This window comes from Ceratotherium simum, chromosome 1 (assembly GCF_057802395.1).
Source record: "Ceratotherium simum simum isolate JZ-2026a chromosome 1, ASM5780239v1, whole genome shotgun sequence".
Taxonomy (NCBI): domain Eukaryota; kingdom Metazoa; phylum Chordata; class Mammalia; order Perissodactyla; family Rhinocerotidae; genus Ceratotherium; species Ceratotherium simum.
Genome location: NC_141900.1, coordinates 50,515,935 through 50,543,253, shown reverse-complemented (window position 1 = coordinate 50,543,253; position 27,319 = coordinate 50,515,935). Strand labels below are relative to the sequence as shown.

Here is a 27,319-nt window from a genome sequence, read left to right as displayed (position 1 = left end):
GCCAGTCCCCAAAGGCCAAGCCAACTCTGGGTCTTCTTACCCCAAACAAGGTTGACCATGAGGCCCCAGCCAATCAGATATTTTCTATTTATCTCTTCCTTGTTCTTTATTCTTTATCCCATTAAAGCTTCTCACCTTCCGCCCCATTTTGCAGTTTTCCAGAAGGAGACTGTCCACTTTATGAAGTGTTAGTTTGTTTGTATTGCTTAAATTGTTGTCTTCTATAATTTTTTAACATATACAATCAAAATGAGACAGGCCTTTCTAAGCATAAAAATCAACTGAATAAACCTATACGAAAAAGGAATAAATTTAACTACATGAAAAATAAAATCTTCTATAACTTTTGTTTAAAAGTCATAAAGAAAGTTAAGTAAGTGCAAAAGAAATTGAAAGCAGAATAAAGAAGCCAAGTAGAGTGAGGAACGAGAGGAAGAGGGAGAAAGGGAGGGAAGGAAGGAATTAAGAGGGGAGTGGGCGACACTCTCCTGCACCCCGGTTTCTAAGCCCACTCCCTCATGAGCCCCAGCTTTGTGCAATACTTCTTACACATCTTCCAGGTCCTGAGGCCCTCTCTGGTATTCTTATACAAAATTCCCCTTTTGGCATATGCTATTTTGAGTTTGTTACATGCCATCCAAAGGGCCTCAATCAAGACAAAAGCAAGTGAGCAATTCACAAAAGAAGAAATGCAAATGGTCAAAAAACACATGAATATATTGCCAGACTCACTAGTCACATCTTCAAAAGAGCAAATAGAATTGTAATACTGTTTTTACCTATCAAACTGGCAAATATTTTCAAAATACAAATATCTAGAAGTAGTGGTTGAAGCAAAATTTGGTAGAATCTCCCCAAAAGGCAATTTAACAATAATTATCAAATTCTTTTAAAATGCCCATATACTGAGTGTGTCATATTTTACCGCCACAGATGTATTCTAAGGAAAAAAAACTAGAGAATATAGATAAAAAATTACATACAAGGAAGTTGACTATGAAATTATTTCTTACAATGACATATTGAAGGAAAAATTAAACGTCCAAGGGATTAAATGAACACATTAAACTTCAACTATATAAGACACAGGATTTTTCTGATTTTCTCTTAAAGATACTTGCTCACTCTTACAATAGCCCACCATATATTTATACAGTTATATGCACAATCTTACTTAATAGCATTATTCTATACATGCTATTCTAGACTCTGTTTAAAACAGGAGTGTGACATAGGCAACTAACACGACAATAATAAGGGTCCCATCATCTTTTCTTAATGGGGCATAATATGGTGACTTATACATCAGTAACTTACTAATGGCTACAAAACGACAGCTAACACTCAGCACCTGCCATGTACCAGGTACTATGCTAAGTATCACAAGTTTTACACATGCTAACTCCTTTAATCATCACAACTCTATGAAATAGGGGCTTTCCATTATTATGCTTGTTTTTAAAGACAAGGAAATAGAAGCAAAGAAAGGTTAAGTAATTTGCCCAAGGCCACAGAATTAATAAGCAGCGGAACTAGGTTTCCAACCCAGACAGTGCGCATTTCTTAACTATTTGCTCCTGTCTAACGTACCCTGATTTAACCAGCTCATTACTGAAGAACACAAGCTGGCCCAAAGATTTGCTATTACAAACAATAAACATTCTTGTTTATTTATTTTTCATAGTTATACGATGATCTCCATGAAATAAAGCACTGTAAGTAGAATTTATGAGTTAAAGAAAAACATTTTAATTTTTATGCATATTTTCAACTCACATACATAAAAAAGTCCAGTTATTCAGAGTTTAATAAAGACAGTGAGGAAGGAATTAGCATTCCTCAAAAATTATCAAATAATATGTGTGGTTTTGCTTATACACACATCTATTATATATAAATGTATTAATATAATAATTATATAGTATAAATATATGTTATATAGATAAGAATTTAATAACAGTGGTTACCTGTAGGTTTTGGAAGGCTAGGAACAAAGGGCAATGGGGGATGGGGTTGGAAGGCAATTTTTTAAAGCATACCTTTATATATATGTGTGTGTATTATATATTAACATATACATTAAACAATGTGAATGACCTGCCTATTCCAAAATTAAACTTAAAATCATAATTTATCATACAACTTTAGAAATAGAAGAAACCCTAGATACGACCCAGTTTCATCTCCTCATTTCTTCTGATTTCAAGCCAGGGCTCCTCTTACTGCAATATCAGTTCTCTTGAAAATATCCATCAATACATTCCAAAAGTTATATGCAATGCTAAGGTAAAATGCTACACCCTCTTGCCATATAAAACAGGAATCCCTATGACAAAGGAGGTAGATACTGAGTTATTTGCACATACCTCTGTAAAACTGAAGAAGAGGCCAATGCCACCGACAAATTGCAAAACCTCTCCAGCGTACTTTCCTATTATCGGAGCACATGGTGAGCATGAGCGGCTGCTTTTAAAACAGCTCTGTATCAATTAAAGAAGAGAATTTTGATTTCAAAGTACATTTATGAAGAGCAGATAAAAACTGCACCGACATAAAATTAGTGTCTGGAGTATTATATCCAATCTGGGGCCTTGGTTCTTTAGTAGTGTCCAAAATTCTTGAGATGGCTTCCAAGATTTCCACCCCCCGTGTACACACCCTGAATAATCATCCCCTTGAGTGTGCATGGAATTTGTATATACGATGGACGGTCAGTCCCGTATTGTATTATGGAAGACACCGTCTTAACAGAACGGAGAGATTATCATATTGACTTTGATGCCGCCATGTTGTGAGATGGTTGCATAGTTAGGACGTGACAGCAGCCTCTAGGAGCTGAGAGACACCCGCAAGAAAACACGACTTCAGTCCTATAGAAGTCCTACAGAAGCTGAATTCTGCCAACAACCACTGACCTTGGTAGTGGACTCCAAGCCTCAGATGCGATGGCAGCCTGGCTGGTACCTTGATTTTATCCTGGGGAGATCCTAAGCAGAGGACCCAGCTAAGCCATACCCAGACTCCCGACCCACGGAAACTGAGACAATAAATGGGTGTTGTTTTAAGCCACTGAATTGGCGATAATGCGTTACACAGCAATAGAAAAAACTAATAATCCCACAAAAGAGGCCTCACTGAGGAGATACCCAGCTCAGGGCTCAGAGAGGTGGTGATAGGAGTTTCCCCAAAATATAAACACATGTGAACTTCCTAAGAGAGCCAAGATCCAAGTGCGTCCTCACAGAGGATCGGGTTGGAACTTGAAGGTCAGGAGTTTGGCCTGGGAAAACAGGGCGGCTCTAACTGGCCCATCATTAGCTCAGCTCCCAGACAGAAAGGGCATGAAGTTGTGATAGAGAAGAAAGAAAAGAGGAAAGAGGGTAATTTCATGTGTCCTCCCCCCTGGGGATGTTTAGCTGGTTAAGAAATCCACTTTAGTATAGACCACTCTCCTCCTACTCTGATATGCTTCAAAACCAAGATATTCACATGCCTCCTCTGAATCTCTAAGGCTGATCTGCTGTTATTTCTCTTTCACCCCTTGTTCTAGGAGGATTTGAATGGGAAGGAATTAGGGGCAAAAAAACAAAAGGATCTATGTCTGGCAGGGCCCTGGAATATTCAGTACTCTCAGGAGTGGATATTTGAGAACAGATAAATGATACAATAGTGTAGATGGAATATAATGTAGGTATATGTAAAGCATTTTTAAAATACAATTCAGCATCAGAAAGTCCATTTCCTCCATATTAATCATTATTCATCTGTATGCAATACATATCCAAAAACTATTTTATACTTTGTACTTACAGCCGGACAGGTGCCATTTGGGTCAAAATTTCGGAACCCACAGCAGTTTAAATTTCTCTGAATGTCATTTCGAGCACTTGCTGTATTGTTCCAACCAACTTCCAAAAGCTGACCCTAGAAAATGCATTTAATATATACATTAAAACATGTCATCCCTGCACAAAATGTATAAAGCTAGAGCCTGCAACTTTTAACACTGAGTGTATCTAAAATAAATACTCTTTTTAAGACCATTAAAGTTTTTCAAAGTCTCAATCTGCAATAAAAATTAAGGCACTATTTTTATCCCAAGAATGAAAAGTCTGAATTTTTACATGAAATTTAAGAGAAGCACTTGGTTCAATAGCATAATTCTCAAAGTGTAACAAGATAAATTTTCCACTGCTCCAAGACAGAGAGAGAGAGCCATGTGCTTCTACAAATTAGAGGCTGAAAAGAGTGATTGCTACAATGGAACCGCAAACGTTCTAGAGTAAACGTTTCATTGCACAATGGTGGGAAAAGCCTGGGTGAACATCTTTTAGCAGCAGCACTTTTTGCCCAGTGAGGGCAAAATCTGACTTAAAGGATGCAAAAAAATAGCAACACCTGATGGTGTTTGGGTGCTCCAATCAGCCCCACTAACACAATCAGGAACAAAAGACTTTAGCTATGTAGAGTAAAATGGCATTCCGAACAGGAAGAAATTATTTTATAATCCAATCACTTCTCCCCTTTTTCCCTACACATACTCTGTGGCATAATAAAGTAGATGGAAAAAGTCTTTGCTTACCTGTTGCTCCCGGTTCAGGGCTAAACAAGCACATGATACAGAGAACTGAACAATAAATACAAGTAAGAGAATAATCATGTACTGAGAATTCAAGTTAAGGGTGTTTCTCGATACTCTTAAAGTAACATAAAACAGAGGTACAGACAACTTTAGAATGCACCAACTTTAGAATGCACTAGAAGGAATTCACCCAGAAAATAGAAAAAATGGCATTCAGAGAAAGTTCAAAAAGAATACACATAATTATTATTTTGATAATATGCTGTAGATATAATTTTATATAGAAAAATACTAATGATAATTATTTAATCAAAGCTGATCTATTAGAATTTCATTTAGATTAAAATAAAAATTCTTACATACATAAAATAGGAAATAAGTACAGATAAACATATGTAAGCCTTCTTAATACTAAGTAAAGTATTAAGTGAAATTCTCAACCAAATATTAACGTATTGCAAAGGGCCTAGAGGTCACTGAATCAGTTGGCTGTTACTCTGAATAGGACTATACTGAACTTGCAGAAAACATTCTTCAAGATGTGAAAAGGAGAGAGTGGGAATACATAAACATACCATGACTTCACACTAAGAAATGTTCCTAATGTTGGTTGAACAAATACACACAGAGCTTGCTAGGAGCTGCTCTCTGGCAATTAATTTCCTAATGATAATTTTAAATTAGTTGTAGTCATCATGAGAGTAATCAATAAAAGAACAAACTCAGTTGGAGTAAAAATCCTGCTTTAAAAAAGGATACAAAGAATAGCAACACCTGATGGTGTTTTACAGCTCCAATCAGTCCCACTAATGCAATCAGGAACAAGAAGATGCCCACCGCAATGACCACGCCAACCACCCGCAGACTGGAAATCAACCCGAAGCCAATGCCCCATGCAGCAATTCCAATTAGCAACAGGCTAACCAACTGCAAAAGCAACCAAAAAGAGTGGGGATGGGGGGTGGGAGGAGGCAGGGAAAAAAGAGAGAGGAGAAAAGCATCAATTTATATAATAATTATCATGAGCATTTTTCAGGCACCTACTTAGTATCCTATAAGTGATCGTTAATACTCAATACTAGAATACACACAAGATCTCAGTAGATAGTATTGTTTTAACAAATTATATCAATCTTTGGTCATGCTTTAAAAAAAGGACTAACAGTAATCTATAAAATTATTATGAAGCCTCAGAGGTCCTTTGGTTTACTAAGCCTAAATGATTGCTTAAGCTTTTGAAATAATAACATATGTAAAACTTCTAAACACCAATACATCTCAGTCCAACATACCGATTTCTTCACGTGGAAATCACTTACCTTTCCTTCAAAGCCCAGTTGGACTGTAACCTTCTCTATGATGCCTACCTAGTCCCCGACAAACTAAATTAATCTCTCCCTTCTCTGAGCAATCTCTGTTCTTTGAATACAGTTCTGTTGTTTCCCTCTTCACACATTCTGTTTCCAAGCCAGTCTCTCCTAGGAGACTAGGAGCAACCTGAGAGTAAGAACTCCAACTTTTCTCCTGTCTATATCCCCAGACCTATCACAGAACCTTGGGAACAGTCAAATTTCTCAAGGGAACAGACTGGTGGTTACCAGAGGGGAAGGGGGTTGGGGGTGGGTGAAAGGGGTGAAGGGGGTCAACTGTAGGGTGATGGACGGTAACTAGACTTTTGGAGGTGATCACCTTGTATTGTATACAGATGTTGAATTGTAATGTACAACTGAAACTTACATAATTAAAAAAGATTCTCACAGAATTGTTGCTGAAATGAACTGCTTTAGATTTCATCATGTATTCTATTAGAATTCATATATAGAGAGAGAGACCACTAAAACTTCTAGGATGAAAAGAGTGTAAGAGATTTTAGCTATTTAGAATAAAATGGCATTCTGAGCAAAAAAAATTACTTTATATTCTAATCACTTTATTTCTATACTTATAAAACAAAACCAAGTGAAGAGATAGAACACATGCCTCAAAATCAGTCATTACCTGTAAATCCCAAAGTTATGATTACTTCTTTAATACTTAAATAAATACCACGTCACATAAATATGATAATTAATTGATAGAAGATATAGTTTAAACTATATGTGGGAGGGATGGGGGTGGGGGCTTTGGAACAGGAAGGAGATAGTATCTTCAATTCAGTCGAGAGTCAACCATTTCTTGGAGCAAGTTGACAATATAATTCCCAGTTGGGAGGAATAAAAATATATAACATACTCTTTCTAGCATCATTTGAAGGCCTAATAAACTTTGTTCAAAATATAAATCACCACTCACTAAAATGGATCTTTTTTTACTCAAATGAACACATTTTTCATACATGTAATCATAGTTTATTAGATACAAATTTTAAATGTCTTAGTATATAAAACTTCCTACACATGTAGAGATACAAGTAAAACTGCTAAATATTGACAACCACAGCATCTATTTGTATTTTTATCCATTTATTATAAATAAAACTTGAGAATGAAAAGAAACTAGTAGCATGATAGAACCAAGTTATGGAATTATATGGACTCGGTGTTCTCCACTGCAGTTAGTACACAAAGCTTTTGTTTTCAGAGGGAGATGGAAAGGGAAAAAATTCTCACAAATTTTGCCACCCAGCAATTTGCCTAGTCTCTCTCATTTTCTCAACTGTTCCTTATCAGCAGGTCCATTTGCTTCTGTCTCATTTTTATCATCTCACTCACAATTTTCTCATAACTTCACACCATCTTGGATTGAGAAAAGTCCTCTGCCCCATCATGAGTGAGCTTATTTCTGACTTATGGTATTGAAATATAACACATTTCCTTTCATGAGGTATAAAAGGCAGAAGCCTGAAGGAAGTGCGGAGGAAGAAGGGCGAGATGATGCAGGGACAGGCCTCGCCTCAGCAAGGCAAGAGGGCTATGCTTAGCTTCCTCACTGCACCATGCTACCAAACACTGAAGATGGTCCACATTTCCAGCACATCAGAGCAACCTGCTGTATCGGTCAGGGTTCTCCAGAGAAACAGAACCAACAGGATATATTTAGAGAGAGAGATTTATTTTAAGGAATTGGCTCATGCAATTGTGGAGACTTGCAAGTCCAAAATTTGTAGGGCAGGGAGGTTGGAAATTCAGGCAGGATTTCTATGTTGCAGTCTTGAGGCAGAATTCCTTCTTCCTTAGGAAACCTCAGTCTCTGTTCTTAAGGCTTTCATATTTCATGTTGCAGACGAGGCCCACAATACTGAGAGTAATCTGCTTTATGTAAAGTCAACTGAGTATAAATGTTAATCATATCTAAAAATACCTTCACAGCAGTACCTAGTGTTTGACCAAACATCTGGGCATCACATCTCAGCCAAGTTGACACATAAAATCAACCATCACACTTGCCAACTTCAAGTGCTGGGTAATGCCTATTGCCTACTTCAATTAAATTCAAGGGCAAGATTACCACTCTATATTTCTTTGAGTCAGAAACATGAATAATATGATACATAAAATTCTTCTAACCCTATAGTTTTAAGGAATCCTTTTGGGAATCATACCAAATCCTTACTATATTAATGAAATTCTTACTACAAGCTAAATATTCATCAACAAATAGTTGGTGCTCACTATGCACTAAAAGCCAGAGACAAGAGATCCCTACTAGAACAAAGGTTGACAAACTTTCTCTGTAAAGGGCCAGATAGTTAGCATCTGACTTTGTGGATCACACGGTCTCTGCCACAACTATTCAATTCCGCCACTGTAACACGAAAGCAGAAGTACACGATATGCAAACAAATGAGCAGGGCTGCGTTCCAGTAACACTTCATTTACAGATACTGAAATTTAAATTCATGTAATTTTCATGTATAACAAACTATTAGTCTTCCTTTGATTTTTTTACAAGTGTTTAAAAATGTACAACCATTCTTAGCTGACAGGCTATACGATAATAGGCAGAGGAATGGATGTGGCCCACAGGCTATAGTTTGCTGAACTTTGCTCTAGAACTCAGTGCAGGAGACAATGAAAAATTACAGTGGCACAAATGATTGCTATATCAGAGATTTTTACGTGGTGGGTCAGAGTAGAACAATAATTCAAAAAATCTAGATAAACAGAATAGGCCAAAGACGGCAAAGAAACAGCAAAGGAACAGACAGTAGGCTGAAAAAAATGACCCCACTGTGAATATTACCTTATATAGCAAAAGAATGAATATTGTCTTATATAATAAAAGATGTGACTAAATTAAGGATCTTAAAAGGAGGAGCTTATCCTGGATTATCAGGTTGGCCCTAAACGTTATCACAAGCATCCTTATGAGAGTGAGGCAGAGGGAGATTAGAGAGACACACAGAGAGAAGGCAATATAAAGACACAGGCAAGGGTTGATGTGGCCACAAGGCAAACTGTTACAGAGGTCGCCTGATATTTTACCACCAACGGAATCCCTATTGGAGCTGGAGTGAAGCATTCAGATATCCTTGTCAGCACCCTCCCTGCAAACCAAATCCTTTATTTACAACAGCAGCATTTCAGCAAAATGAGAGAACTGGTTTCTGCTCTCTCTGCTCTCTCATTAATAATGAGAATCTTTTCCCCTTTGAAAAACAATTGCCACAACTAAAAAGGAGGAAAAAAGTACTTTATCAACGCTAGAAGAGGTTCCAGCTCTTCAACTAGGCATTATGCTATTATTGAAAACACTATCTAGAACATACACAAGTATCTCTCTTTTGATTTTTTCTTCTAGGTTGGGGAAAACTAATACATCCTTTTATACAACTCTCTTACAAGTACTCCTCACCAAGTTCACTCTGCTGTGTCTCTAATATAGTTTGCCCCTTTATTACTACCAGACACCTGTCCCTCAAAAACATTGAGGAGAGTGTATCAGTTTCCTATGGTTGGTTGAACAAATTACCACATGCTTAGTGGCTTAAAACAACACAAATTTATTCTCTTGCAATTCTGGAGGTCAGCAGTCCAACACGGGTGTTACTAGGCTAAAATCACAGTATCAGAAAGGCTATGTTCCTTCTGGAAGCTCTAGGGAAGACTCCATTTCTTTGCCTTTTCTAGCTTCTAGAAGCTGCTTACATTCTTTGGCCAGTAGCCCCTGCCTCCATCTTCAAAGCCAGCAGTTGTAGCATCTTCAAATCTCTAAGACTACACCCTGCTTCCCTAAGTACATCTCCTTCTCTGAGTATAACCCTTCTGCATACCTCTTATAAGGAACTATATGATTACACAGGGCTCCCCAGGACAATCCAGAATAATCTCCCCATCTCAAGATGCTTAATTTAATCATGTCTTCAAAGTCCCTTTTGCCATATAAGGTAACATATTCACAGGTTCCAAAAATTAGGATGTGCACCTTTGCGGGGAGAGGGGTATTATTCACCCTATCATAGAGGGTTCTGGCAACAAGAGAAACTGAGTTACCATAGAATCCTTCCTGCTACAAATACTTTAAAAACATCAAAAAAGATTGCAACATTTTCCTTAAATATATAGCTGAGGGCAGAGAAACTACGGGAAATTCCCATAGGCCAGAAAGGGAGAGCAACTATGGGAAATTCCCATAGGCCAGACAGTTCTTATAGAACTGAAAGTCATATACCCGATGCCGTGGGGAGCCACGGAGGGGCGGAGAAGGAGTTCCTGGATCAGAACAGCCCCTAAAGGGGAGGGAGTTGGGTTTTAAACCAGGCAGAATTGGGAAGTGGAACTAAGACCCTTGCATATCTAGGACTTCCAGAAACCTGTATTTTCAGTGTAAGGGGTTACAGAAAAACCACACCACCACACCCAGGAAGATAGCAAGGAAGAGATAGAACTGTGATATGAATCCAGGCTATCTGGCTGCAGAATTGGTGTTCTTACCCACCACACTACACCACACATTAAAGCTTTAAAATTCCATACAATAAAAAACACCACACAAATGTAGGATAAGCCTAGGACACTGGCAGAAGATATTTCCAGCAAACGTATATATCAAAGAACACCTACAAATCAATTTAAAAGGACAAAAAACACACTGGAAAGTGGTGAAAAGTAATAAGAGGCAATTCACTGAAGAAGAATCCAGAAGGCCAATCGACATGTGAAACATGTTAAATCTCATTATACATCAGAAAAACGAAAATGAAAACAAAGAGATACCATCTCACATGCACTAGATGCCAAAAATTAAGCCTGATGACACCAAGGATGTGGAAAATCTAGAACTCATATTCAAGTAGAAGTGTAAATTGTTGTAGCCACTTTACAGAACAATTTGGCAGCACCAGAAAAATTTAAGATATGCATCCCTTACTAAACCAGCAATTCTGCTTCTAGGTTAATACCCAAGAGAAACAGCCGTGTGCCCAACTAGACATTTAAGAGGATTTTGCTGCAGCCTGGTTTGTAATAGTGAAAAGTTGAAAACAACCTCAAACACCATGACTAGGGAATTCATAAACTCTGGTGTGATCACACAGTAGAATACAAATGATTTTGATCTATTAAACTGATAAATTTCAAACATAAAAGAAAAGAAATATTATTTAAATATTAATAAAACATACCATTTATATAAATTTTCGAACACAAAAAACAATAATATATATTTTTTGTGGTTGATTAATAGGACAAATTGTCATAAATATATAAACATCCACGGAAGTGACAGATGGTGATTTTAGGATAGTGACTACTTTTAAGAGAGGAAAATGGGAAAGGGGACAAAGAGTGGGCCTTTAGCTGGATTGTAACACTTAACTTCTTAAAAAGAGAGAGACGTGGCAAACACTGGCATCTGTGAGATTAGGCTGTTGGTTTGTAGACAAAAGTCTACCACATTATTTCCTGTGCATACGAAATATTTCCTAATTAAAACTAGCCTTGAAAATTTCACAGCCCCTTTCTTACTAGGGCACCAATTCTAAATTCTTCTGCTTTGCTTTCCTCTGTAAATTGGTCCAACTTTCTTCATCCAGCTTTTGTTCCCACTATTCCTCAAACATAGCTACTTAAATCAAGATATTCTCTTCTGTCTCTCAAATATTTCACATTAATTCCCATCTGTGCATCTTGAAGTACTGTCTACTCTCCTATAATTTGCTCCCATTTAGGAAAAAGGAAGGCTTTCAAATGAAGGTGGTATACACCTGAAGGCTGTTGGCAATAAATCTGTTGACTCTCCACTTGTTTATAACAGAAAGCAAAGCTCCAATTCTATCATACTTGGCTAGTCTCACGTGTGAAACAAGACCCCCCATCATCCCCATCTTGTACCCAACTCCCAAGTGCACATACACACACATGCACACATGTGCAGATATACACACACACACACACAAATATGTTCTCATTTCTAAGGTGGAAGAGAGCATAGATTTAACTGTCCAATCCAAAACAAATTTTGCATTTATTACTACAACAGTGAAACTATCCAAACATAAACTTATTTGAGCTAATCAATTCTCTGATAAATCCCCAAGGTTAGGTTTTTTAATCACAAATTGAAAACAACATAAGTGTTTTCTTGTGACTGATGTGTCTAACAGATTATAACAAAAATTCCCCGTCTTCAAAATTAACTCTTTAAAATTAGAAATAACTCCTAAAGGTTTATGATGTGCCTCTAACCAGATTTGATTATCAATGTTTCTTTAACTTTTACTAAAAAGGAGCCTTTTAAAGATAATGAAACCATTTATTTCTGAGTAGTGGTAATTGTATGTTATGGTTCGGTTGTAACTTTGAAGAGAATGGGATTATACGAAGTCTTCCAAACTAGTGATCTAAAAATTATTGATTCTAATAAAACTAATTCTAACTGTATAATTAAAAAGCTATAAGCTTATCACTAGAATTTAGTAGACAAAGGAATTGCAAGAATCCTTTGTTCAATAATAATAACAGTTTCCTCATGAGACTAATTGTAATAGAAAGTAAATTTAGACCTATGACAAATAGTTTCCTTCCTTTGGGAGACAGAATGCTGATAAAAACAGATTATGGATCTGTTAACTTGTTGATAGCAATGTTTTTATGAGCAGGAAGAGCCAACCTTTCCTGTTTTCTCTTTCAAGCAAAGCAAAGTGAATCATATAAAAAGAGCTTTAAAAAGAGAGATTACAGGAGCTACAATGGATAAGGCCCACCAAAGTAAGATTATAAAGTGTCCTCAACTGGCATTGCCTCCAAGCAAATCCTAAACGGATAGAGGAGGTGGTGGCACACTTACCAGTGTGCCATGGGGAGATTCTGATGAAGGTGAAGAAACAGCAGGGCACTTGGGAAGGGACAGGGCAATTTACACCCAAGGCTCACGAGATAGGACACATTCACCAAACAACAAGGCACAAAGCTACCTGGCCCGAGATCTTCATCTATTCCCTTCATTTTACAGTTGATAAACCAGAGTAGCAACATGACATGCCCAATGACACAGAGGCAGAGTTGTGGTAAACTTTCTGCTTGGTGTATTTCTTTTCTCCTGTAGGACTACATCATAGTCATACAATATAGCAATATATTTAAGTAATTTTTAGTACTGAGATATAACACTAAAAACAATATTATAATGCATAAGAAATTGTAGTTCTTGTTTTGTAGCCAGATCAATATGCATTTGAACAGCATCTCTTTTAAGTCACTCCCTATGAGGCCTGGCTGAACAGTCATGCACAGAAGAACGATCAAGTCCTCTACGCATATGACTTTTTCTATTAGTTAACTATCAAATGCTAGCTTATTCATTTTGTGCTTTTTATTTTTCTTTTCCCCGACCCAGAAATTCCGTCACATATGCCTACGTTCACATACAAGCGTGCAGTGCACTGCCTGAGGCAGGGAAGCAAGAAATTCTACTAGAGATGAAGAGTATCTTGGAGATGACTCTAGCAAATAAAATTGTTTAAAACTAACCAACATGTATTTATGCACCTTTTGGATTAATACATGCAATGCCATTACAGAACAACAACAAAAATGTGTTGTGCATAATGTTCTTTATAATCTAGCTTAAGTGGGTGTTGACATATTAAACCACTACACTAAGCCTTTCAAATGTTGAAGGACTTGCTAGAATATTCTAGAATTAAGAAAAGAAGAACTAGATGAATTGCTGCCCAGAGGAAGAATGACCTCTATAGTGGACATACGTTGCTTTCAGAAGCCAGCACATATACTTCTCGTAAAACTCTTAATCATAGTGTCTCACTGGCCCTCTCTGACCACCACCAGCAGCAGAGACAAAAGATTCAGGCCTATCAATCAAAGTTGCTCATCCTCCTGTCCATAGTAATTGGTCCAAGGGGTGGGACCATAAACCAGCAGGTCAATTGTATGTCTCATAAGATAATATAGAGATATTGAAGAAAAAAAAAAGTGTTCCTCTGACATAGCAACCTATACAATCAAAATTGTTCTGCCAGTGGCCATCTTGCACACTGAAAGATCTAGCCTCAAAAAGAATCTAACCAGAGGCCAGCTGAGCTGAGAAGTAGCTAGAAGGGGCAAGAGAGTTCTGACCTTTTCTGAGCTCCTTGATCCAACCATACTTGATGGATGATCCAGCAATTGGATCTCCCAATCATGTGAGCCAACGCATTCTTTTAAGCTCCTCTATAACCTATAAAGAACTCTGATTAATACAAGCTCCATCTTGCAAGTGTTCATCATAAATTTTTTAATACATGCAAACTTTCAGTGACTCTGTCTACCTTTACCACTGTGACTACCTTCACAACCTAGACTAACTCTAAATCCTTCACCTTGTCAATGGGCTTTAAAAAAAAATAAGCACTCCTAAAATATTTACAAATCATATATCCAACAAGGGGTTAATCTCCAAAATATATAAAGAACTCATATAATTCAACAACAAAAAAAACAAACAACCCAATCAAAACATGGGCAGAGGATATGAACAGACAATTTTCCAAAGAGGATATACAGATGGCCAATAGGTACATGAAAAGATGTTCAACATCACTAATCATCAGGGAAATGGAAATCAAAACTACACTAAGATATCACCTTACACCCATCAGAATGGCTATAATCACCAGTACAAAAAATAACACATGTTGGAGAGGATGTGGAGAAAAGGAAACCCTTATACACTGCTGGTAGGAATGCAAACTGGTACAGCCACTATGGAAAACAGTATGGAAGAGTCCTCAAAAAATTAAAAATAGAAATACCATACAACCCAGCTATCCCACTACTGGGTATTTATCCAAAGAACTTGAAATCAACAATTCAAAGAGACTTATGCACCCCTATGTTCACTGCAGCATTATTCACAATAGCCAAGAAGTGGAAGCAACCCACGTGCCCACTGACTGATGAATGGATAAAGAAGATGGTGTGTGTGTGTGTGTGTGTGTGTGTACACACACACACACACACACACACACACACACAATGGAATACTACTCGGCCATAAAAAAAGACAAAATCGTCTCATCCGCAACAACATGGATGGACCTTGAGGGTATTATGTTAATCGAAATAAGCCAGACAGACAAAGACAAATACTGTATGACTTCACTCATATGTGGAAGATAAACTAACACATGGACAAAGAAAATAGATTAGTGGTTAGCAGAGGGGAAGGAGGTTGGGGGTTGGGTGTAAGGGGAAAAGGGGCATATTTATACAGTGACTGACAAATAATAATGTACAACTTAAATTTCACAATGTTATAAACTATTATGACCTCAATAAAATAAAATAAAAAATATATGAGCACTCCCTTTTAGCTAAAAAGACTACCCTAAAACAAACAAGGACAAAACAAGAAGGGAATCAATGAGCCAGAGAAATGTCCTAGGCCATCTTCTTTCTGCAAACACCCTCCCTAGGTTTACAAATTTAACCCCAGCCTAAAATTTACTGCTGAGCAGCTCAAAGGTTGCCTGCAGACTGGGAGCAGGGGTTGTGGGGCAGGAGGGAGGGATTACAAACGAGGATAAGGAAACTTCGGGAGGAGGTAGATATGTTCAAGGTCTTGAATGTGGTGATGGGCTCACAGGTGTGTATATATATATATCTAAACTTATCAAATGTATGCTTTAAATAAATGCAGTTTATTACATGTCAATATCTCAATAAAACTGTTCTCCCAAAAAGACACAGCTCCACAAGGAAAAGCATTCTGTAGCATCACCTTTCTTCTGGCATGGAACAAATCATGATGCTTCGAATTGCAGATGTAATTTAGTGACAAAGAAGAAAGTCACATGCCAAGGATGGTGGGGCAGGAAAACAGATGGAGACTGGGACCTTGATAACATGCTTGAATTGTGTGCCTGCTCTGGACTACCTACTTCTGGACATCTTGCTACATGAAAATAATAAAGTTTACTATTTTAAGCAGCGGTAGCTGAATTTCTATTACCTGCAACTGGACTCTATTCCTAATATGGTGGTCTTTGATGGTCTTTTTTTAAAGCCAATATGATCAGGTCGTTCCCACGCTGGCGATCTTTTGTTTCTAATCTTAGGATCAAGTCCAAATCTCAGGCTGACAAATCCAAGGACGTAAAGGGCCTGGATTACCCCTGGAGGTAATTCATTAGCCACTAATCCCCACCTGCAGCCATACTTTGAATTCTTCTAATGAGCCCTCTATACTTTAAGTGTCATACAATCAAGGCACATGTGGATCTGATATTCCTAGCATCTGGTGCAGAAGAGGTACTCAAAATATACTGCTGAATGAAAGAGCTTGTGACATTGCTCATTATGCTTTAAGAAAAGGCAAATGTTTATGCCCTAAGCTAGACAATATTTGGGGGGAAAAAATCTAGTCTAATGATGTTCCAGATTATTCTTTCTCTATATTACCTACAAAAGAGATTTTCATTCTTTCATCAAATATCCACCACATTTCAAAAACAAGATGCAAAGACAGATTTGAATTATTTCTAAAGCAGCTAAATATTTTTTGAGCATTCAAATTCTACCAGGGTAAGTGAATTGCTTTGAGGATGAAAGAGGATGTAGAACATTTGAAAAAAACTAGATTATATTTTGTAGTTAAGTTACTCAAAAATGTTTTGTCAGCACTAAAGCAAGAGAGAAGTTGTGACGGTAGTGGAGGGCAAGTAAATCTAAAACAGTAATAAGATTTAGAAGGACTATACCACCAAAATGTAATACAGCATCCATAGACATGTAAAGAAAACAAGGGCTCCTGACCATCTTTCCTCTAAATGCTTCAAGGTTCATAATGAGGAATTACCTTTGAACACCAAACCCTCTTCTGAACTTCTGCTTAATGTGGAAAATTGAATAGCACTTTAGAGATGATCAAGCATGTGTCGCTACAATGCCAAACATCTGGTTGGAAACTTGAAAATTCTATAAATAATCTAGATATTGCTCAATATCCAGACGTTTAGTGTTGAAGCCAAGACCTAAGTTCTTTAATTGCTTCATTTTCATTCTTCAGATGACACAAGGAAGCCTGAAGTGCCCTTGCCACATATTTTTCTTCTTGATGTTCTCCATGGTGCCAAGTAGATTATTTTATACTTTCTAAGCACAAAATACATAGGATATCTCTGCTGGGAAGAAATTATACAAAGGGAATCAAAATAAGGGACGCTGACTTGTCATTTTCCAAAGATAACTAGTTTGAGGTGGCACACATAGCTGCCAACAAAGTTCCAACCCCACTTTACCTCTTCCTTCTTTGGAGCAGTTCTAGGAGACAAGAGGTGGAGTTATAGGCAGAAGAGCCCTGCACTGATTCCTTCATTCAATTAACTAAATGCCAACCATATGCCAGGGCTGTGCTAGGCACTCAGGAAAGCAGGAGTGATTGGGACATGCTCCTTACTGTTGAAGGGCATATAGTCTATGATATGAAAAACAAAAGGGCAATTGCTCTTTTCAACGACTTTGTCAGGGGCTGGCCGAGTGGCACAGCAGTTAAGTGCGCACGCTCCACTGTGGTGGCCCGGGGTTCGCAGGTTCAGATCCCGGGCGCGTACCGATGCACCGCTTGTCAAGTCATGCTGTGGCGGCGTCCCACATACAAAATAGAGGAAGATAGGCACGGATGTTAGCCCAGGGCCAATCTTCCTCAGCAAAAAGAGGAGGATTGGCACCGGATGGTAGCGCAGGGCTGATCTTCCTCACACACAAAAAGAAAAAAATGACTTCGTCATTGATCAATTCAAGAATCAAGTCTTAGTCCTCATCTTACTTAGCAGCATTTGACACAGATGGTCAATTCTGTCTCCTTAAAACAATTTGCACTTGGTTTCTAGGACATGGAATTCTACCAGGTTTTCCTCTTACCTGACCGGCCATCTCTTCTCAGGTTCCTTTGCTGTCTCCTCCTTGTCTCCTGAAACTCTTACAAGAGTGTCCTTGGTTCAATGCATGGACCACTGCCCTTCTCAATCTACCTTCACTAACTTGTTGATTTCATCCAGTCTCAACTCTAAATACCATTTTCTATGTTGATGGCTCCCTGAATGTAAACCTTCAGCTATTCCTCTCCCCTGAATGCCATTGTTAGTCTAATTACTGCTTGACAGTTCCACTGGGTATTGACTGGCATCACATCTAATACTGAATCCTTTATTTTCCTCCCAAAGCCTGGGCTCTACCCACAGTCTTCCCCATTCCCATTAATAGCAAATCTATCCTGCCGGTAGCTTAGGCCATAAATCATGAGTAATCTGTGACTCGTCTTTCTTTCATCCCGTTGCAATCAATCAGGAAATTACGTTGGCCACACCTTCCAATCACACTCAAAATCTGACTATTTCTCTTACTTTCATTGTCATCATGCTAGTCCAAGCCTCCATCATCTCTTGCCTAAATTACTGCAATAGCCTTATTAAGTGGTCTCACTGCTTCCACTTTTTCCATCTATAATCGACTCTCAATTCAGTAGCCAGACATTCTCTCAAATGAAAATCAGGCCCAAACTCACCAATGGCTCCCCAACTCACTTGGTGTAAAAGCTCAAGTCCTTACAGTGCTCTCAAGGCCCTTCATCATCTGGGTCCCATAACTTCTCTGACCTCATTTCCTACCACTCCATCCACCCCTTGCTCACTCTGTCCTAGCACACTGGACTCCTCTCTGTCCGTTGCATAAAGCAGCAATAGTCCTCAGCCAGAATCTTTTCAAAGGCCATTCCCTCTACTTGAAACATTTTCCCCAAACATCTGTCCTATATCTCCTTCCAAGTCCTTGTTCCAACGCTGTCTTCCCAAGCTGGCTGATCTGACCACCATATGTAAAACTATGCACTTATCCTCCCCACCCACCCCACTGCCCCACTACTCTTCATTCTTCTTACTCTATTTTTCTCCCTGGCACTTTTTTATCTCCTAATAGGATTTATAATTTATTTGCTTATTTGCTTATCTTCTATCTTCTCCCATAAATGTAATATCCATGAATGCAGGATGTTTTGGTTTATTTTGTTCACTGCTATTGATGCCCCATTAATATTTACTGGAATGAACAAAAGAAAATTATTTGGGCTCATCTTATAATACATTTATATTAGACTAATAATCATATATTAGTCTAATAGTATAAAGAACACCAGCCAACTACAATTATAGTAAAATCTTACAGGAAGTGGATTTGTTCATGGGAAAGATTACAGGAAAACCTCAGAAATGTATGAAAGACTGGCCAACAATGAAAGAAAAAAGACTATTCCAAGAAAATATTAGATTCTACAGTAGATAGATAAAAGTAATTCCTATTATTATTTTTTAACCCAATTCTAACTTTCATGTTTTACAATATTTGGCTGTCTTCTAGATTTACTTTTGATTAAAGTATCATTTTTATGCATGTTTTCATTAGGTATGTTTTACCTCTGGTGAAAAGGGGGGAGCTGATTCTGCAAATTCAATTCAAGAAGTATTTAGAGAGTTTAGGCTCTGTGTTTAAAAAAAAAAAAAATGCCACTCACTGAAGGATGCAACAAGGAGAAAACTATGATCTTTGCCAACAAAAGGTAAATGGTCTAGCCCGTGGCTGGGGGTGGGGGGCGCTGGGCTGAAGCAAGCACAGAGCTATCCACAATATGGAGCACTGGTGTGGTCAATGGCAAAGACAAAGTAAAACAAAACCTAACAACACTGGCTCTCTGCCCTCACTGTAATTTAGAATTAGGTAGGAAGCTTTAAAAAAGCTTTTTTAAAAATCACGTGCCCTCCCCCTCTCCCTGAATCCTGACTGAATTAGTCTGGGGTGACATTCAGGTATTAAGATTCCCAAGTGAAAATTTAAGGAAACAATTCATTCTGACTAAAGAAATAGGAGGGTTTATTTGAGTAACTTTACAAAGATAGAGCGAGGCATTACAGATTGACAGCAGAGGATCAGCAAAGAGCGAAAGGGCAAAATATGTGAGGAATCCTGTGTGGCTGATATATATAAAAGGATGCAGACAGGAGGAGCAGATGGTGAAAGATCTTGAACAGCACGTTAAAGGATTTTGGGTTTGTTCTCCTAGACTTTTCATCCATTATTACAAGTGGGTTTGGATTATCCATTCTACAGTGGTAAGATAGTCTGGAGGATGAATCCAGGTGAAATGTGACAAAAAGGAAGAGGAACTAAACCTAGCCTGCCTTCACCAGTAATTCAAATGTGTTTGAAGTGACCACGGCCCACTTTTAAACCACTTAAAACTGTATGTAAACTTAAGACACTGAGATGTTCAAATTTCACTTTTCAAATATGGGCTGAAATACAATTTTTCCCAAAATTAATTGTTTCTTTGTAAATGCCTCTTAATTATGTAAATTTTGTAAAAGTCAATAACTTCATTTCAAGTGAGAAATGGCATGAATGGCACATTTTTATTACTGTGTTTTTAAATCAAAATTTGGGAAATTTTACAAACATATTTGGCACAAAGGCGGACTATAAATATCAGCATAACTGCATCATGTGAAAATTCCAGGTTCTGTAAACAGTGAATCATTTTTAAATTCAAAAGGCAAGTAAATATTCAGCAACCACTTAAATATTTTAAATTCATTCAGTAGTTTGAACAAGGGCAGAGAGAAAAATAACACAAACCTAAGCACACATTAAAATATCAAATGACGTGAAAAATGATCAGAATTTTGAAAAATGGCAAATGTAATAATGTGAAAGCAATTGCAAAGAGATTTTTCTTTAGCTGAAGTACTAGTGTTTTTCATTTATTTTGGAGGTGAGACTGAACAAAATTATAGTTTTCTAGCACTCTAGTGACCAGAATAGGACTTAAAAATAATGTTCAGGTAAATGATTCCAAATTTACACTTACCATACCTCAGTCAATTTTTTCTTACAACGAAAAGATTAATATTACTATTTTGAGGGTATAAAACCTTGCCTCCATAGGGCCTGCTTGAATTAACACTAGCCCGTAAGTGTTAGAAATCCCAATAGCTTGAAAATCTCTTCATTATAACATGCAAGTTTGTAATTCAGAAATTTAAAATAATTTGACTTTTTCCACTTGAAGCTGTAACAACAATTTTTTTTCTGTAGTGCATCTGAAGCGATTATCCACTTTCTGTCATTTTATCCTCACTACCGCCCATGAGGGATGAGTGAAAAATATCCTCACCAGTTTATAAATGAAAAAAAATCTGAAGCTAAAATAAAGTAAGCTGTTTGCCAAGGTTAAATTCCAAGCCAGTTGCAGAGTTGGTACTCAAAGTTGAATTTTCTTCCTGAATTCAGTGCTTTTTCTCCCCATAGGCTTTATAGCTATATATTTTTTAAATAAGCATGGTATGTTTTACCTATTTTAAGACAATCCAATTTCAGAGATATTAAAATGTAAATCAATAGTGTGTCTTAGAATGAATGTAATAAGTATAATTTTTGATGCTGCATGGGGCTTTTTCCCAAAGCAATCAAAGGTACAGGAAAAAAATTGCAAAAGAAAAAAATCAATAGAAACAAACTTGGAAAAATTTTAGAAGAATATAGAAAAAGAAACAAAACTGAAACTTCTGAAATTACCCTTCTTATTTTAAGACCAGGAGTTATTTTCTGTTCCTTACATTCTCAATTAAAACTATTCATATAGGGCCGGCCCGTGGCTTAGCGGTTAAGTGAGCGCGCTCCGCTACTGGCGGCCCAGGTTCGGATCCCGGGCGCCCACCGACGCACCGCTTCTCCGGCCATGCTGAGGCCGAGTCCCACATACAGCAACAAGCAGGATATGCAACTATGACGTACAACTATCTACTGGGGCTTTGGAGAGAAAAAGGAGGAGGACTGGCAATAGATGTTAGCTCAGACCCCGTCTTCCTCAGCAAAAAGAGGAGGATTAGCGTGGACATGAGCTCAGGGCTGATCTTCCTCACAAAAAAAAAGAAACAACTATTCATATATACTCCTATATGTATACAGTATATACATATCAGCACTGCAATTCCTAAAAGTCTTTTCTTCTCTGCTTAAGAAGCACAAGGAGATATATTATAAACCTTCAAAATGTTAAATATTGTAATATAACATTTATTTCATATTTCCTAAAACTCCCCACAAATCACTAAGTATAATTCTAAAAAGTTGTTTTTCACTATTTGTCAAAATATTTTCAAACAAATTATTTTAAAATAAACTATTAAAAATAAAATAAACCATTTTCCCAAAGTGGTTTTAATTTATATTTCTACCCTAAGCAAAAGTGGGTCAAAAAGACCCACGCCATTTCTACATTTCCCTAATTCAATCACACCTTCACTCCTCTGACTTCTCTAACCCCCAAATATCTCCCCTAGTCCTAAATGTTATGGCATGTAAAGTCAGTCCCTCCCTTATATAGCATTTGATTTCCCCACTCCATGAATCCCAATTAGATCCTGTCTTCACAGAGTAGGTGCTTGCCTTCGTATGTGTTTATTATTTCCCACAGTTCTCAGCAGAGTGCACACAGTTGGCAAATATTTACTGACTGACTAACGCTCTCGAGATCATATGTAAAAAAGATAGTAAATAAAAAAGAGGCTTCATAAAGGCAAATTGATTTTAAAGCCTATTTGGGTTCACTATTGTATTCCCAGACTGAGAAGAGAGTTTAGTACATAGTACACACCCAATAAATATTATTGAGTGAAGAAATGTCCAGTTTCTCTAAATGTCAGAAGTCCTGAAGCGAGTCATTCTCCTTCTTGTGACACCATGAAGGTTCGTGAAGAGACTAGCTTCTCCCTTTCCTCCCATATCTATAAAATGTTTACATTTACTATGCTAACTTAAAGGTGCTCAGTACTAGGGATCCTATTAATTAAAACAACCAAACCATAAACAACAACAACAACAATCAACTGCTAGTTGGTGAAATGTCCATGACAAGTTTGGGGGATGTTCCTTCCAACCTATTTTAGTGACATGCTTTCTGGACTGATGATGAATTCTGCTCTAATCTCAGGCCATTAGCAGGCACCTGAGTATGTGGACAGTTGAGCTGGGAGAGTCCTAAATTCCGCATGAAAATGCTTCAACACAAGAGATGACACAAAGTAGGCCATGGCCTTTACCCCTGCCGCTCCCAATTGCGATCCTGGATTTACTAATACTTTTAGAAATGACCTCAGACCTAATCCTGCAACTTTGAGCATATTTAGAGGCAGTGACCCAGGCGGGATTAGAATTTAGAAAGGGTCCTCCTATCCCTGCCTTCAAAAGAAACCTATCCCAAGTCTTCAACCCCAACCTAGCCCCCAATCACCTCCCATTTTTTCATCTTAAAAAGTTGAGGGAGAGACCAGGGAAAATACAGAATCTAAATAATACAGTGACACACCTTCAGCATCTATGTAAGACCTGGGTCAACTTTTACCTTTCATTCACCTCCAGTTTAAACTGCTGAACTTATTTAAGCTTGTTTGCAATGTATAAGAAGTAAACAAGAATCATTTTAAGAAATACCCCTTTCTCTAAAAAGTCTAGGATTTAAAAGGGCTAACCATTTTTATAGTCCTGTGAATTTCCAATTAATTTTTACTGCACAGCTATTAAAATCAATAGAATACACTGAAGATCAATAATTTAGGAGATACTAAAGTCTTAATATGTTCCTTTAGAATCACCTTTCTCCTTGCTTTCCCAATACACAGTAAATACAACTAGAAATGATATATCTTGAAAGCAATAGAACTAGATCTAAAAATAACTTGCCTATACATATATATATAGCACATTAATCTATACTGACCCCCTCAGTCAAGTAAACTGCAAGGCAGACATTCTACTGTGTGTAAGCAGACACTATAAGGTTAAGTATCTGGTGAAGAGATGATTAAATCATTGGGTGGGCGCAGAAGTCAGAGCACAAAACAGGGAATTTGAAGTTCTAAGCAGGCCATTCATGCTAATAAAAGAAAACACCTGGAGAATTGGTCAGCATTTATCTAATAAACAACCGATGTGATAGGCATACTTTAGGTGAGACAAAGGTGGATTTTGATCTGAAGCTTGACATGGATATCCAATTACAAGGAGCTGTGTCACCAGGTGTTCTAGAATTGTTTCTCTCCACAAGCCTACCATTAGTGACCGTGTTGATTAGATTCCTACTTCACTAGCCAGAAAAACATACTTTATTCCAGTTTCTGTCTTGCCTTTAAAGCTTTGCAATCATGTTCACATACAAAGGAACAGTAATAGTAAAATAACCCAGCCTCTCTCTCTTGTTGGTGACCACAAGGCAGCCTCTCCATTCCAAAGACGTAACCTAAGCTTGCACAGATGGCTAGCTCTCTGCTAATGCAGGGGAGCTGGGTTTGTTTTCAGGGTGGGTGCTGCAAAGGGCCAGGTGTATTTATAGAAGAGAGCAAGACTACGGTGGCGAGATGATGACCGAAGAGGAAGTTTCTTCCTTCTGGTACAGAAGCCTGTGGAAAGATCTGGATTTCACAGCCTGGGTTTCACTCCTGACTCACCAGCTGTCAGCTATGTAAACTTACTAAGACCCTTTTTGGTCTGTTATCTTATGTATAACATTTAGACAATGCCCCATGCCTCGGATGGTTGTCACAATGACGAACGAAAATCATGTATGTAAAACCTGGGACGTGGTAGGCAATCAATAAAGGGCAACCTGCTCTCCCATCCTCCCATTCACCCAGAATTGTACCTCAAAATTCACCAAGATAGACTGCAGCGTTAAAACTAAAAGGCCCAAGCTGGTTGCAGGATAAGAAACGACTTGGGTGGAGGCTTGCTTATTTATTGGAGGATTTCGCTTAAAATGGAGTTAGGATATTCATAAGAGGAGAGACACATGGGAAAAGAATCAAGTATGAGCAAAACTGGCCAAAAAAAAAAAAAAGACATCCCTTTTCGTAAGCACGAAACAAACTTCGGAAGCTGCGGATATCCTGTGAACCTACTCGGTGGCGTCAATGAAAATCACAAGAGCACGCAGAGCTCACCAGACGCACACCATCCATATGCCGCCTTCTCAGCTTCAGGTCTCGCTATTTCTGCAAAACTGTTCTCAAAACCAAGGCGGCTCTCCCGCCTCCAAACCCGCCCCAGAGGGGTTTGGAAGCCAGGAGAGAGTAGCAGAAGGCATAGGGATGGGAAAGTGGCAAGGTCTGCTCAAATGACTGAAAAACAAGGCGGTGGGTGAGGGGGCGGGGTAGAGCAATGTGGCAGAGACGCCGCCAGTGAGCCAGCAAGACGGAGCCTTCACAATGAGGAAAAGGAAGAGACTGCGACAAGCGCCGGCTCCTGGTGGCCACCGGGGACTGATGGCGAGGCCGGGGGCGCGCAGAGCGTGGGAAGACGAGAAGGGGGCGTCGGATGAAGTAAGAGAGTCGCTGGCCAGGCAGGGTAGCTAAGAAGCACCCGAGCAGGTGCAAAGCCCCCGATCTGGAGGAATAAGCACGGGATACTCACGGTGTAGAGCAGGTTGAGCGCGCAGAGGCAGTTCTTGGAACACGCAAAGCCCCCGCAAACCATCTTGGAGCCTGTGGTTCCTGGCAACTGCAGGTAAATCTGGCTCCGGCGGAGCCTCCCGGGCAGCCTCTTTGTCCTTGCCTTTGGGGCCTGGCTGAGGCAAGGCGGAAACGCGGATGCGGGTGGTGAGCCCCGGGCTACGGCTGCAGCGCGAGGCGACCCCGGGGCGGCTCGGAACCGCTCTGGAACCTGCGGCCGCCGCAGCCTGAGCCCGAGCCCGAGCCCCGCCCAGCACCCCCGCCTCGCCCCGCACGCTGATTGGCCAACGGCAGGGAACAAAGGTAGAAATATGCAAATAACTGCGCTCTGCAGGCCCGGATCCGGGAGGGGCGGGGCGGCCCCGAGGCGAGGGGGAGGGGGCCCCAGGCCGTGGGGGAGGGAGCCCGAGGCCGGAGCGTGTGACAGCGGCCTCGCTGTCGTTTCCTGGGAAGCAGGTGAGGAGAAGAGGGCGGGGCCCCACGGAGATCCACGCTGGCAGGGAGAAATATGACAGCACCTCTCGGTTCGTGGCCCCGGCGGATGACGTGGTCCCATTTTGAATGAGATTTTAAAATTAAGCACTTGGCCTGGTTTGATGACTAAATGAAGCAATGAAAGAAAGCGAAAGATTTAAGAAGAGAAGGAAGTGGGGAAAAATGCAAGGAAGGCTATAAGTCAAAGAATAAAAGGAGAGAATGAAATCTCTCCTTCTCTTAGAAAATAGGTAAGATACATGGCCTGTAATTGTGACTCTTGTCAGGTCAGGTTTATCCTACCGAGATTTGCAAAATACTAATAAACTTTATGAATACGTGCATGCAAAAGAAAATCAAGAGAGATTATTTTTGTTTTCTAATCCTTAATTTCAATAAGCTTTTTTTCCACAAATAAGAACTGTGAAAATTTTTAAATGACAGTCTTTACTTCAGTCAATTCATTATCAGTTCGCTGAATGTCTGCTATAGAAATGCATCTTGTATCCTCAGACTCCTCACCTGTAAATTGGAATATTAACAGTGCCTGGCACAGGGTAAATGCTCAATAAATGTCAGCTAATATTAGTAGATCTAATAGTTTTTGAATAGCTATGGTGTTCCAGGCACTAAGCTAAGCCAATAAAAGTTTGGTTATTTCATAGTACCTTCTACCAAAAGACGTTCTTATAAAGAAATTTTCAGATACTTATATGGAACCTAAGGGTTCATGTTGAGTAAATTATGTGATAGAAAATGCTAAATATATGTTAAATAAAACATTGCAGCTGATTAAAATAATTTGTCTTGTTGGAATTCTCTGCTCTGTCTTCTAACCTCTCCTTACCTCCCCCAACCTCATCATACCAAGAAAGCCCCATTGATTCTTTGGCCTTTGTATTCCACTTTAACCTTTTGTATACACCCAGAAGTATTCCAAAAATCAGTCTGGAAAATGACCCTCAAACCCAAACAATACTTTGGTGCTCAGCTTTCCATTTTAAAAGCCAGAGGCTTACTAAAGAAGAAGTATTAGCAGGGAGATCTATTCTTCCTCTTCTCATTCCTGGGTGTCAACAACATTGCACTTCAACATTACTCAACCAACTATGGCAACTCTCTCTTTGCCTTCTTCATAATACTCTCTACTGTCTCCCTGTGGGTTGAATCTCTTTCTTTTTCTCAGAGAAATGCCACCTATCAATCAGGGATCCAGCAGGAGGGAGATGGCTCATTCGAATAGCATAACTGAGAAAAGTTTAACAAAGGGACTATTCTAAAAAGTGTGGACAAGGTTAAAAGAAGCCAACAAAGGATGATGAAGCAGCTCAATC

At 38.8% G+C, this 27,319-nt stretch overlaps 1 protein-coding gene across 2 annotated transcripts in view; it reads right to left on the bottom strand.

The window, feature by feature from the left end:
• TSPAN13 (tetraspanin 13) overlaps window positions 1-25,717 on the bottom strand; it is a 33,872-nt gene extending 8,155 nt beyond the window's left edge. Inside the window, exons 1-5 of one of the 2 annotated variants that reach the window (XM_004431415.3) lie at window positions 25,474-25,715; window positions 5,342-5,509; window positions 4,583-4,663; window positions 3,811-3,924; window positions 2,367-2,480 (exon numbers count right to left, since the gene is read on the bottom strand). In XM_004431415.3, coding sequence (XP_004431472.1) covers window positions 2,367-2,480; window positions 3,811-3,924; window positions 4,583-4,663; window positions 5,342-5,509; window positions 25,474-25,536 — 540 coding nt within the window. In that variant the 5' untranslated portion in view covers window positions 25,537-25,715. Of the gene's footprint in view, window positions 1-2,366; window positions 2,481-3,810; window positions 3,925-4,582; window positions 4,664-5,341; window positions 5,510-25,473 lie in introns of both variants that reach the window. The other variant, XM_087427866.1, reaches the window with a different exon arrangement.
• Window positions 25,718-27,319: the final 1,602 nt, after the last annotated feature.